Below are 13,620 nucleotides of genomic sequence, written 5' to 3' on the forward strand. Positions count from 1 at the left end.
TTGTGATTGCATGAGAAATTTTGCTGGGAGTGGTCTGTGTTGGGAGGGAAAAACTGAACTGATCTTGGCAGAGGTTTGGAACTCTTATTGGTCTAACTCGATTGCCACCTGGTGATGACACCAGGCAGGCTAAAACACCATCCCAACAAAAACAGGCCGAAATGTCAGGCGAACTTTCTTAACAGCTCTTACACTAAAAGGGTATTATCATTTTCACAGTATTCCAACCTATATAAAACACATCACATTTGACTGCACTGGGCCTTTAAGTAGTCAACAGCTACTGTGGTGATGGTCAGCAGCTGCTGGATGTCAAGGTATCTAGCAGTGGGGACCGGTATTGCTTACACCTTGCATGAGCATCAAGCAAAACATACCTTTATTGAAGGCAAGGTTCTCTAATAATTCTCAATGTAGGAAAATGTGTCCTATCCTCAAAAGCCAGATTCCTTCATTTTAAGGCTGTAACATATTCCTCATTGATTTAAAAGCAGTAACATATTCCTCATTGATTTAAAAGCAGTAACTGTTATATTGCGCTTTTAATATTCACATTTTCAAATATGACCTAAAATCGTTGTGTGTGGATGTTATTAACTGGCTTCCATTAGCTCAGTTTGTTTTTCCAGGCGTTTCTCCTCACCACCACATTAGCAATGCAGTCCTGTTATCTCTGACTGACTGAATTTCTGCCACTGGATGGCAACATGATAAAAATATCCCAGCGTTGCACCAATAGGCTCAATGGAGGAAATCTGAAATAAATTAATTGAATTGCTTCCGTTACATGCAATTCCCTGAATGATTCACTCACCCACCCTTGGATTCATGTTCAGAATGCTTCTGGTAGTATGAGAGTGACATTTGAACATTGTAAATATGGATACAATTTATTCATTAGCGTCAATAACATACTGCATCAAATTCTGTTTATATCTCAAAGTCTTCTGGAAAGAGATACAAAACAAACTTTTAATAAAAAATATTTAACTGGTGATACAATACACACACCATATATTTTGCATAAAGTATTTTTTACATTATACTATTTAAAGATGTGATAACATTTTCAAATGGGGTTGTCCAACAAGGAAAACCAATGTGTACTGTAGTGTAAAAACATCCAAACACAAACAGGTTTTCAATAGAAATCCCTGGTAGGATAATGCAGGAAAATAGCCATTGAAAAATGCTGAATTATCCTGTGGTGAAGAATGTCCAGCAGCAAGCTAGGGAGGGCACATACAGGTATACTTTGAAATGAGTCAGTCCCAACATGGAGGTCTCGGCTCCAATAAGTCCCACAGTGCCATGGTTCCTGATGATGCCACTGCATCATCAATTCAGGGTTTTGACATAGTTCTGTGGGACTTAGCCCAAGAGTTCCAACAGTCCTGCTATGCCTCGTTCCTCTTGGGCCGTCATCATAAGGGCCAGGGTAAGTCACTAAAGTCCACAGGGCCCCCAAGGCCTGCGTCAGCCTCCAGGAGACTCATGATCACAGCCATGGCTGCCTCATCGTTACTGGGGCTGCTGGAGCCTGGCTCGTCCATGATGTCAATGCTGAGATGAGAGTTGTCACCTACAGGGGTGGTGAGGGAAAACACTAGTCAGTTACATGACTGGTTTTTGATACTGTACAGTTTAGATTTTCCCTGCACAAATACTACACATCACTTGAATGGGGAGGACTCCGTGTTTGTAATATTAGTGTTTGGAACATTTGTAGAAAATTGTGGGCATGGTTACTTACTCATAATGGACTGGTTGGAGTATGGGTATCCAATGGAGTCAGGTCCTCCTGGTAGCGTTCCTGCCGACGGAAGGTCTGGTGTCCCACCATTTTGAATCTGCAAGAACAAATAGGTCAGTGCTGGTCTAGATGTAAGACCAGTTTTCAGCCACAGGACAGATGCCTGACTTCAAGTACCCAACAGACAATAGTGGATCAGCACAACATCCAATCAGCGATGCGAGCAATGTATCAATTTCTTGTGCCAGACAGTTCTATTGGAGGTTCTTATTGTAAGTCTCCCTTAGACTCACCCTCTTGCTCCCTGGAGAGCAGTCTGGAGGGGGGGTGCTGATGTTCAGGGGGCTGGAGCCACAGCTAGAGGGTGTTGAGCCTCTGGTCCTGTTAGAGAGAAGAACAGACAATACCGTTACACCAGGGTTCTGTGAGATAATCATCTAAAACACCTTCAGCTCCAGGTAATTCATCACAGCTGACGTAGCCTAACTGAACAGATTAATTTGCAAGCCTATACATTTTTGATGAAGGGTGTATCGATACCTGAGAGCAGGGGGACGAGTAGAGAAAAGTTATAACCGAACGAGAGGCTTCATGGTCCCTGTGTTGTTTTAAAATGGTTCTGCAACTATTAAGGAATCATCCATTGTCTGCCTAAACTCTCTCCATTTCTCACCTCTGAATCTCCATCACCTCCTCTGCGATCATACGGCCGATCTTGCCGGCACCTGCCCGTGTTCCGCCAGGGATGCCTGGCACCGTCTGAATAGCCCGTCTCCCTCCACCTGCAATCACACATATGACAATCACATTGCCTGCTCCTGGACTGACTGAGAACATTGCATTTTCACATTTGGTCCAATGCTTCTATACCGAGTCTTGTTGCGAGATCTCAACAGATGCTTTAGAATTTTGAAACACAGATACACTATATTATCAAAAAGAAAGCTATTCATTATAGTTGTATGTTGGTGTACAGAGAGAATCAGCTGACATCTCCTTCATATGTAGAAAAGCATGTTTTCTTTTACAACATTCAATGTCACCTTCTGACGTCAGCACACTGTCCATAGAGGCTGTGGGGGAAGCAGCAGACTGAGGATAGGGGTCTGCAGCGTCTAGCATACTGCATCTAGAGAAACATTCAGACAGCAACATCAGGACCAGTGTTTCAAGTACTAAAACAGTACATCCACTGAATAAACACTACCAGTTAGCTCTACAACAATCAATGAAGCACCACTTCAAATATGTACAGTATTCCTTCCCATGTAAACTTCATAGCTAGGATAGAGAGAGAAGGGCGACGTACGAGACCACTGTGTTTGTGGAGACAATGTACTCCACCTCTTTGGTCCAGGGATTCATGAAACTAAACCAGCAGCTTCTCAGCATGATGAAGGAGCCATCTTTAATCTTGAACTTGTAACAGTTTGTGTTGATCTTTTCTCTCATTTGCAGCACTGTGAAACAAGATACCCCGGATGTAAGTTCAGAAAACAAAATGTGGTGACTAAATATAGTAAGATGTAAATCACAAAGAAATGTGTCGTGCCGGACAGTTGATCCCATACCTTGTCTGTGACATTCTGCCAAGTGGCCAATATCATCCTGATGAAAATACTCATAGAAGGAGGTGCCTAGAAGCTCCTGGGGTAAGTACGCAAGAATGGCTGTGGCCCTGAATAGAGAAGATAGATAAGAAACTCTGTGCTTCTGTAATTGTTTTTGATAAGTCTTTAAAAATGTCACCGGAGCGTTTTCTATGAACATGAATCAGTTCACTGACATTTTTATGAAAGTTTGATTACCCTTCATCATGAGTAATAATGGCCTGTCAGGTGTCAAGCTGTTAGCAGGAGATTAATTCATCAAATATAGTGAGGCTGAACCTCCCTTGACAAGCCCATGTCGGTAGGCTGGTGTAGATGGGCTATTTTGGATGAACGGTGGTTGAAGATGAGAATTTACATCAATTTGTAAGTCGCTCTGGATAAGAGCGTCTGCTAAATGACTTAAATGTAAATGTAATTGTTGCCTCTTCAAGTATTAGTTTAAACCATACTTCTGAAATGTGTTTCATTGTTCAACTTGATGAATGACTAGCACACATATAATCATAAACCAAAAATGTCATAGTAAAATTAAGGCATACGCTTTATCATCGTACCTCTGGTCAACAAAGACAAACTTCCCGTCGATGGCGTGGCGGGAGACGTATTCGGTGGGTTTGACGCGGATGTCCTCGTGGGAGGGCTGGGGGATGATGTGGGGGTGCAGCCGGCCAATGGCTACCAGGCAGCTGAGGTTACAGCCCTCGTTGTCGGGCTCGTTGTCATCGTCCAAACCCATCTTGTTGGGCGGCCAGCTCTTCAGGTAGCCAGTACTGTGGATCGTGCAGAAGCTCTTGCGGTCGGCTGAAGGTAAAAAAATAACCATTATAAAAATATTTCCTCCCACACAATGGTAAGCTATCCATCGGTTTACATTGGTGGGCCATGACTTAAGGTCAAGCGTTAAATGACTGATTTAATGAGAAAACCACAAGTTAAGCAAACAAGTAATACTAGCCTGTATCTGAATCAACGGTCAATCAAGGAGAGAACGTTTTCCTAGATAAAATATTAATTAGCACTCGAATATTCAGCGAGAGCTCAACTGGAGATTTGCATTCTGTTTTGCATGACCTACGCAGCTTTTCTTACTCAATGGTTTTAAATCGCAGCATATCAATATTTCTTGCCTGCACTACAGCCTTTTTTCCCCTTCCTATTGTGTTATTGACTATGTTTATTTATTCCATGTGTAACTCAGTGTTGTGGTTTGTGTCGCACTGCTTTGCTTTATCTTGGCCAGGTCGCAGTTGTAAATGAGAACTTGTTCTCAACTAGCCTACCTGGTTAAATAAAGGTGAAATAAAATAAAATAATATTAAGTTCAACAATAAGCATATTGTTTATCCATTTGGTACACCGTAGCATACATCCTGTGCTCTCATTGTAATGCTAGCATGATGCTAATGAACGCTGATGCCAGGTTTCTGAGTAAACAAAATAAAGATAGCAGGGAAAGAGGCCGAGATCTTGAGATATAGGAACCTTTCTTTTTTGAGCAGGTGGAGGGGAAGTCCTTGTCCTCCGTTTTGACGTAGGGCCGGTTACATTTCATCCGGCAGAAGAACGAACGTCTGGCTCCGGAGCACAGTCTAGACGGCCCAGGGGTAATGTCAGTCTTCACTGGCAGGCCAGCTGAGGGAGAACAATCAAATCGTATAAGACCACTGCTGAACATTGTGGGCTAATCATCCACAATAGCTTTAGAAATAACTTGCATACAATGTTAAAAGCATTCTACTCTTATAAGGTCTCGTACATGGTCTATACATTTACGGTGCAACATAAATCATGCTGTTTACACAACACAATATAGCAGGTAAACTGCCAGTATTTTGGCAACTGGCATCAAATCACATTGTATTGGTCATATACACATATTTAGAAGATGTTATTGCGGGTGTAGCGAAATGCTTGTGTTCCTAGCGCTAACAGTGCAGTAGTATCTAAAAACAATTCACAATATTATTTACATAAGGCACAAAGCAGTATTTACATTCAGTATCTACTAAGACATGAAGCATTAATAATGTATTTAAGACCCCCCCCCAGGAGGGAGTTTACTTTTGGCGTCGATGAGTCGCTCCCGGGGTGCTGTATCCGATGACGACAGTTGCTCCTTGACTTTGGCGATGTCTTTAGGATGCAGGTAATCAAACAGACTCTGGCCAATTAGGTCGTTCTGGGGAGAGAGGGATTGACTGGAAATTAACATTTGTGAGCTCAGATATGGTCTGACATAGTACAACGGCAAATATAGTATAACAGTAGGACATTGGACGGGAATGTAGACGTACCTGGCTATAGTTGAGGATCTTGTAAACAGACTCAGAGACGAAGAGGATCTTCCCACGATCGCATCCGACAACAAACAGAAAGCCATCAGCAGCCTAAAATAATGAGGTTTTTGTCATCAGGCTTACCCAGAGAGCAACTTAGCAGAGAGGAGTTAGAGGGCTTGAACATACCCTCAATATTAAGTGCTTCAATTCATCATCGGACAGGAAAGACGGCTTGTAGTTCGCCTCTGTGTATGGGTTCGCTGCGCCTGTACAGAAACAGAAAAAGTAGTATTTTAATGATCAAGTTACATCTTTGATGTCCAATAATAATTTGCCTGCCGTCTCTGTCTGCATCTCACCTCGTAATGTCTTCATATGCTGAACAGCCATGCGTAGAACTGTGAGTTTGTCCAGCTTGCGGGACATAGCATTGCAAGTAGGCACTAACGCCGCCAGCTCGTCTATAAAGCTGTTCATCTTGTCTCTGCGCCTCTTCTCAATCTGACTGTGTGCCTCCCTATTGGCAGAGTTGCAGAAAGCAAACTGTTAGAACAACTCCCAGTCCTTCTGTTACACAGTGCAATCTATAGACTATATAAAGTGCCTATTAATCGATGGGACACGAGGCTTTCTCTGTCTAATTAAAAAGGAGCATTTAATTCACCCTGGAAAGAGAGATTATAATATATTTTATCCTGGAGTTTAACCACGTGCCAGGTCAGTGGAAAGACTATGCATATTCATTGCCGACAGAGACTTAAGTGAAACATTAGGAATTCGGGAAGGAGTCTGGGTACCTGGCATTTTTGATCCGCCCCTGATGATCACCACAATCCCTGGAAGAAGGAAAAAAGGAGAGACGTTTTAGTAGGAAACGTATCCCTTCGCCACTGTTCCACACAGGTTATGTAATGGTACATAACACTGAGTGGAGTGTACAAAACATTAGGAACACCTGCTTTTTCCATGACATAATGACCAGTTGAAAGCTATGATCCCTTATTGATGTCACTTGTTAAATCCACTTCAAAATCAGTGTAGAGGAAGGGGAGGAGACAGGTTAAAGAAGGATTTTTAAGCCTCGAGACAATTGACACATTGATTGTATCTGTGCGCCATTCAGAAGGGGAATGGGCCAGACAAAATGTTTAAGTGCCTTTGAACAGGGTACAGTATGCACCAGTTTGAGTGTGTCAAGAACTGCAAAGCTGCTGGGGTTTTCCATGCTCAACAGTTTCCTGTGTGTATCAAGAATGGTCCACCACCCAAAGGTGGTCCAGCCAAAGACAACTGTTGGAAGCATTGGAGTCAACATGGGCCAACATCCCTGTGGAACGCTAGAGGGTTCACAACAGACCCTGGTTCGATCCCAGGCTGTATGACAACCGGCCGTGATCGGGAGTCCCATAGGGTGGCGCACAATTGGCCCAGCATCATCTGGGTTAGGGGAGGGTTTGACCGGGGTAAAATAAGAATTTGTTCTTAACTGACTTGCCTAGTTAAATAAATAAAAAACCTTGTAGAGTCCATGACCCGGCAAACTGAGGCTGTTCTGAGAGTAAAAGGAGGTGCAACTCAATATTAGGAAGGTGTTTCTAATGTTTTGTACACAGTGTATATAATGTTACCATTGTCTCACCATGCAAATCCTATGCAAGTAGATGAACACCTACTCAATTTTGCAGTGAAACCACTATCTTAATCCAACATCTGTCTCCCCTGTACAATTTATAACCAATAACATGGCAAAACTAAGCTTTTCTTTATACTGTAATTCATGCTTTTTGCTGCCAAAACGCTTACCTAAGCTTATCCTTGTCTGTATCCATACTGCTCTCGCTGTGGAAGATAATCAGATGCCATTAGTTTTACTGAACCACGTTAGATTAAGAATAATGTTTAACAGTTTCCTACTATCCTACACTATTCAGTGTCCCCCTTCAACAAAAATAAGGTAAACCTAACAGACAAAAGGTTAAAAAAAAAATGAAACCGTTTCTTACTTACTCAAAAGAAAATCCATCAATTCTGTAAAGAAAAAAAGGCATGAATCATTCTGTTGTCAGATGACTGTGGATCAGTAACAGATGGCAGGAAAATGACTGTACTTACAAATTAGTCAATATAGCACAATACAATTTTTTAAAAGGGTATTGCAGGATGTGCAAATTTCCCCATAACTATGGCTAGCAAAGTCAAGAGCGTTAATTACTACATCTTAACTGTAAAACTCAGTGAACCCATCATCTTCAGCACCGACTGGTGTGAGGCTGGGGGGAGACCAAGGTGACTGAGTGCAAGGACACAATGATTTGACGATGGTTACAGTAGGTGCTTACTGGTAGTCGGAGGTGCTGCCCTTCCTCTTGCGGGTGTAGTCCATGCCTTGGGTGTTGATGGAGCTGCTGATCAGCTCGGTGGAGCTGGGGGACATGAACTCATTCATCGTAGAGGTAATGTCCATTCTTTGGTCTGCCATTAGATAATCTGAAACAGAAACATGAATTAGAGCTAGACTGTAAATCTCAAGCTATACAGTTTACTTTGTACTTTGACCTATTTGAAGAAAGGATCATTCAAATGTAGTCAGGAAAAATTATTGAGAAAGCAAGGCACAAAATGAGTCTCGCTCACCACAAATGTTAATTACAGCTTCTGGAATTTCCTTCCATCCATTTGCTCTGCTCTGGAGGGGAAAATGTATTACGTTCATTCAAAATCAGAACACTGAATCTTTGGACATTTAATTTCTTCACAAAAACACAATTAAGTCAAGTTTGTTCTCTTTGTGAGAATAAAGACTGAGTGGGAATTTCATACTGTGCACTTGCCCCACCCACATGATTGTCAGGTCTGCTACAGACTAGAGACTGGTTGCCTCAGGAAAACATGCCATTTAGGACATGTCTGGATTACTAATTGATCTTGCAGGAATAGGAATGGACAGGAAGGACAATTCTCACTGCATCAAATAAATGCAGTGTCGCCTCATTATCAAACAGAGGCCTTAAAAATGTGTCATACTGCGTCAAAATGCACGTTATACCATACCTTGCCCAACTGGCATTTTTTCAATACATCAGTGGCACTTACGCAACTCTACCATAAAAGTGCTGAGTCAGTAAAGAGCAGACAGAAGCCCAGCCACAGACCAGGGTTATAGATTATTTATATATATATATTTTGCTGACAACGTCAAACATTATGCGCACGCATCAATGGGGCAGAAGTCTATGAGTTGTGATTCTGGATCGCCAGGTAGCTACCAACAATGACAAGAAACCTCTATGTGGGGTTGTGCAAGTGACTCGATTCAGCTAATTTCATATTGTTATATCTGGAAACCGTGTCTTGTTTTGAGGTGTTTTGACTGATTTCATGTCAATGCTAATATGGCAAGAATTCACTAGCGAGCTAACAAACTACTAATAACATATTTGAGAGACAACAAATGCTCATTATGCAAACGTATTTATGTTTTCATTCAACATTGGATATTAAATATAGTTTACATGTTGTAAAAAATCTAAGCCAACCCTGTCTGTTTTGCCACAGCTGCTAAAACAACCAACCCGTCTATTAGCCTACCTACATTCATATTAGGCTGCCTCATGTCAAGTTCAAATGTATCTTAAGGACAGTGTGCTTGTGTGTAATCTCATCCCTGTCAGTCAGGTTATCTAAGTAAGAATGAGTATTGTTGGGCAGTGAGTTCCAAGCCTCTCTTATTTTGAGTAGGGTGTCCAATCAAAAACACATATTTTGACCAATTGGTAAAATAGTGTTAAAATGTGTAGATAGCTAATCCTCAAAGAAAACCAATGGTCCAAACTTCATGTCTATCATAATCCTTTCAAAAGTAACTGGAATTTTTACCCTTGTAGGATGGTCAAAATTAGGGTAACTAAATCAATGGAGTCCAGAAGAAAAGAGTGGTAAAACACAAGAAAAAATGCACAGCATTGTGTTAGCTAGGCTGGATGCAGTGAGGGAATGAAGGCGACCCGACAGGCTCATTTCCATTTGAACTCATCTACTTTCTTTTCGAATCCCCAGGACATTAAACAATAGAGTTAAGATAGCTTTCAATTGAGACATAGTATTTTCATATTTTAGTATATACTTTTCATTAGGGATGTGCATCTTTCTCTTGCAAGCAAATTCAATGCGCATCTGGATACATGGGCTCAAATACGTTTTAGTTTGAAACGACTCAGCAATTCGGTTTGATTAGAGAACGAATTGATGCAAAACGATTTGTTGCATAAACATTTGCTGCATAAACACTAGGGCTGAGTCGTCTGTTCTTTCCACCAATCAATTTGTTAATGCAAACGGCTGTGCAAGGGTTGGCTAATAGGACCTTTGTTATTCCTAATCTATATCAATGGCCTCACTGCTGTGTGTTCCCATTCTCTTTGCTGATGATAACAATTAGATTTTATCACAATCATTTTGATTCACTAATTAATGAAGCCATCTCAGGCATGGCCACATTTTCTGAATGGTTCCAGATATCTTTAAAATAAATAAATAAATAAATAAATAAATAAATAAATATCTCCTAGTTTATTGTATTCACAAAAAAAAAAAAAAAAAGTCAATTGGTTGGAATGAAACAAGTCACATCCACTAGATTCCTCATAGTTCTAATTGATGAAAAGTTATCCTGAATTTTTTTTCTTCTCAATTTGTCTGCAGCAAATTGAGACATACTGAAGCAGAGCATGATCCCCTCCCTTCGGCGACTGGCCTGCAGGGCAGTATTCCAACATGATAACACGACCCCAAACACACCTCCAAGACGACCACTGCCTTGCTAAAGAAGCTGAGGGTAAAGGTGATGGACTGGCCAAGCATGTCTCCAGACCTAAACCCTGTTGAGCATCTGTGGGGCATCCTCAAACGGAACTTGGAGGAGTGCAAGGTCTCTAACATCCACCAGCTCCGTGATGTTGTCATGGAGAAGTGGAAGAGGACTCCAATGGCAACCTGTGAATCTCTGGTGAACTCCATGCCCAAGAGAGGCAGTGGTGGAAAATGGTGGCCACACAAAATATTGACTCTTTGGGCCCAATTTGGACGTACTCACCTTTGTTGCCAGAAGTTTAGACATTAATGGCTGTGTGTTTACACTTATATAAGCTGTATACTCACTACCTTACATTGTAAGTGTAATTTCTTCAGTGTTGTCACATGAAAAGACACTCATATATTTACAAAAATGTGAGGGGTGTACTCACTTCGTGATATACTGCATGTCTACTTATGATATAGTAGAAGGTTTGTTTCTGTCTCCATATGATATTGTAAATATATCCAATGCAAAAACATCTTAACCTTTCTAGTGCAGGCGTTCCGCTAGCGGAACCCCTAGACAACATTCCGCTGAAAAAGGCAGTGGGGCGAAATTCAAACATTTTTTTTTATAAATATGTAACTTCACACATTAACCTGTTACTCCTACCCCCTACTTTTTTCGAACATTCTGTTAAAAATCGCGCAACATTTCAGCGCCCTGCTGCTCATGCCAGAAATATAGTATATGCATATGATTAGCATGTGTGGATAGAAAACTCAGACGTTTATAAAACTGGTTAAATCACTGCTGTGACTATAACAGATTGTGCGTTTCATCGAAAAGTGCAGGAAAATCTGATCACTGAAAATGGAAATAAATATCCATGCGCCACTTCCAGGAATTTTTCAAGAAGAACCGAATTAAATGAGGCCGAGGTTGCAGTACCTACAGCTTCCACACGATGTCTAGAGTCTTGTCATTTGCGTCGGCTTTGATTCTTGGTCAAAGGGAACCGATTCCCTCCGGTCTCCGACCGGATGTTTTGGTTGAGAAATATCCAGATTTTTTTTTACAGACGGACACCTATAGAATTTACATCGCCTCCTGATGAATTTTATCGCTTATTAACGTGTACTAATACCTAAAGTTGCATTACAAAAGTATTTCGAAGTGTTTTGTGAAAGTTTAGTCAACTTTTTTAATTTAAAAAAATTACGTTACGTTATGAAACGCTATTTATTTTAGTTTATCACACAGTCTTCATAGATCGATATCTAGGCTATATATGGACCGATTTAATTGAAAAAAAAAGACCCAATAGTGATTATGGGACATCTAGGAGTGCCAACAAAGAAGATGGTCAAAGGTAATGAATGTTTTATATTTTATTTGTGCGGTTTGTGTAGCGACGACTATGCTAATTATTTTGTTTACGTCCCCTGCGGGTCTTTTGGGGTGTTACATGCTATCAGATAAGAGCTTCTCATGCTTTCGCCGAAAAGCATTTTAAAAATATGACTTGTTGCCTGGATTCACAACGAGTGTAGCTTTAATTCAATACCCTGCATGTGTATTTTAATGAACGTTTGAGTTTTAACTAATACTATTAGCATTTAGCGTAGCACATTTGCATTTCCAGATCTCTAGATGGGACGCCTGCGTGCCAGGTAAGAGCAAGAGGTTAACAAGTCCAATACAGAAAAAGAAAGAAACATCTTGTTAATCTACTAATCGTGTCCCGATTTAAAAAATGCTTTACAGTGAAAGCACAACATATAATTATGTTAGGTCATAGCCAAGTCAAAAAAAAACAGCCATTTTTCCAGCCAAAGATAGAAGTCACAAAAAGCAGAAATATAGATAAAATGTATCACTAACCTTTGATGATATTCATCAGATGAGACTCCTAGGACATCATGTTACACAATGCATGCATGTTTTTTGAAGAAATACTCATAATAAACATTGATAAACGATACAACTGTTACCTGTTCAGGATACCACGGTTTACTGCCCCTTCTGGAGGATTTGGGTACCCATATAAAACATGATACATTTTTGTCAAAATTTGCTAATATATGCAAATAAAAAATATTATCGAATAGAAAACACTAAAGCTTTTAAAACCGTTTAAATTATGTCTCTATGTAAAGCAGAACTCTCAAAATCTGCATTTTCCCAAACTCTCTTCTCATCTGAAAAGTTGGGTCACCTTTGACCTCATCGCAAACACCCTTCCCAAACAGTTACAGCACCAGGAACAGTCTCCACGTGTTCAGCGTGATCTCAGCTTTCAATGGGGCTTCTCATTGTGAGAATCGCCCGCTCGCGAGAGTTTGAGCACGCGGTAAGCTCTCAGTCACTCAAAAAAACCTGTGCGCAATGGTCAAGTCCTCTCTCTTTTCCAAGATCGATTGAACGGTGCTTGTGTTTGTTTGTTCTCAAAATTGCTGTACACCTTTATAACATGTTAAAGCTTGATTATGAAGTTAGTTTGACAAGTTTACTCGACATATTATATACACTTTCGAAGTTTTGGTGCGCAACCACTTCAATTTTGACTACATTTTTACCAAAATCAGGCTATTTTGAGAACCGAAAGACGCAGACTTGAAAACTGAACGCTAATTTGGTGAGTATAATCCCTTACAGGTCGTTTGATGGAAGAATAACAAAGGTAAGGGAATATTTAATGTATTAATTTTGGGTTTCTGTCGACTCCAAGATAGAGGAGTCATTATGCTACTGTGGGAGCGCCGACTCCATATTATAGTCTAGTGAACGCAAAATGTAACGTTAAAATTAAATGTAACAATGCAATTGCATTTAGAAGAAGTGTATCTTGCTATACATATGTAAAACATGCATATTTAGTCAAAGTTTATGAAGTGTATTCCTTGTTAGCTGACGTTATCTGCCGGGGCTATCGTCATTTCTCTGGACATTTGGGTAGCATTTTTTGAACGATGCATCATTGTAAACAGAGATTTATGGATATATATAGCATATTATTGAAAAAAATGAATGTACTGTGTAACATGTTATATTACTGTCATCTGATGAAGATTTCAAAAGGTTAGTGAAATGATTTCTTTTAATCCTGCGTTTGTTGATTGCATATTTTTTCCTACTTGGCTATGCTAATGAGCTATGTCTGCGGTGGTGGTTTGACAT

At 40.5% G+C, this 13,620-nt stretch overlaps 1 protein-coding gene across 6 annotated transcripts in view; it reads right to left on the bottom strand.

Annotated features, from left to right (window-relative positions):
• Positions 1-142: 142 nt before the first annotated feature.
• LOC118395872 (aryl hydrocarbon receptor nuclear translocator-like protein 1) overlaps positions 143-13,620 on the bottom strand; it is a 29,739-nt gene continuing 16,261 nt past the window's right edge. For all 6 annotated transcript variants that reach the window (XM_035789890.2, XM_052466104.1, XM_035789889.2 and 3 more), the window contains 18 exons: positions 8,280-8,331; positions 7,985-8,132; positions 7,653-7,673; positions 7,449-7,484; positions 6,443-6,481; positions 6,005-6,162; positions 5,832-5,911; positions 5,661-5,753; positions 5,428-5,545; positions 4,849-4,998; positions 3,921-4,167; positions 3,325-3,431; positions 3,063-3,213; positions 2,797-2,882; positions 2,427-2,535; positions 2,047-2,134; positions 1,754-1,850; positions 143-1,582 (listed from right to left, as the gene is read on the bottom strand). In XM_035789890.2, coding sequence (XP_035645783.1) covers positions 1,425-1,582; positions 1,754-1,850; positions 2,047-2,134; positions 2,427-2,535; positions 2,797-2,882; positions 3,063-3,213; positions 3,325-3,431; positions 3,921-4,167; positions 4,849-4,998; positions 5,428-5,545; positions 5,661-5,753; positions 5,832-5,911; positions 6,005-6,162; positions 6,443-6,481; positions 7,449-7,484; positions 7,653-7,673; positions 7,985-8,124 — 1,878 coding nt within the window. In that variant the 5' untranslated portion in view covers positions 8,125-8,132; positions 8,280-8,331 and the 3' untranslated portion in view covers positions 143-1,424. The remainder of the gene's footprint in view (positions 1,583-1,753; positions 1,851-2,046; positions 2,135-2,426; positions 2,536-2,796; positions 2,883-3,062; positions 3,214-3,324; positions 3,432-3,920; positions 4,168-4,848; positions 4,999-5,427; positions 5,546-5,660; positions 5,754-5,831; positions 5,912-6,004; positions 6,163-6,442; positions 6,482-7,448; positions 7,485-7,652; positions 7,674-7,984; positions 8,133-8,279; positions 8,332-13,620) is intronic.

This window comes from Oncorhynchus keta, chromosome 17 (genome assembly GCF_023373465.1).
Source record: "Oncorhynchus keta strain PuntledgeMale-10-30-2019 chromosome 17, Oket_V2, whole genome shotgun sequence".
Classification (NCBI taxonomy): domain Eukaryota; kingdom Metazoa; phylum Chordata; class Actinopteri; order Salmoniformes; family Salmonidae; genus Oncorhynchus; species Oncorhynchus keta.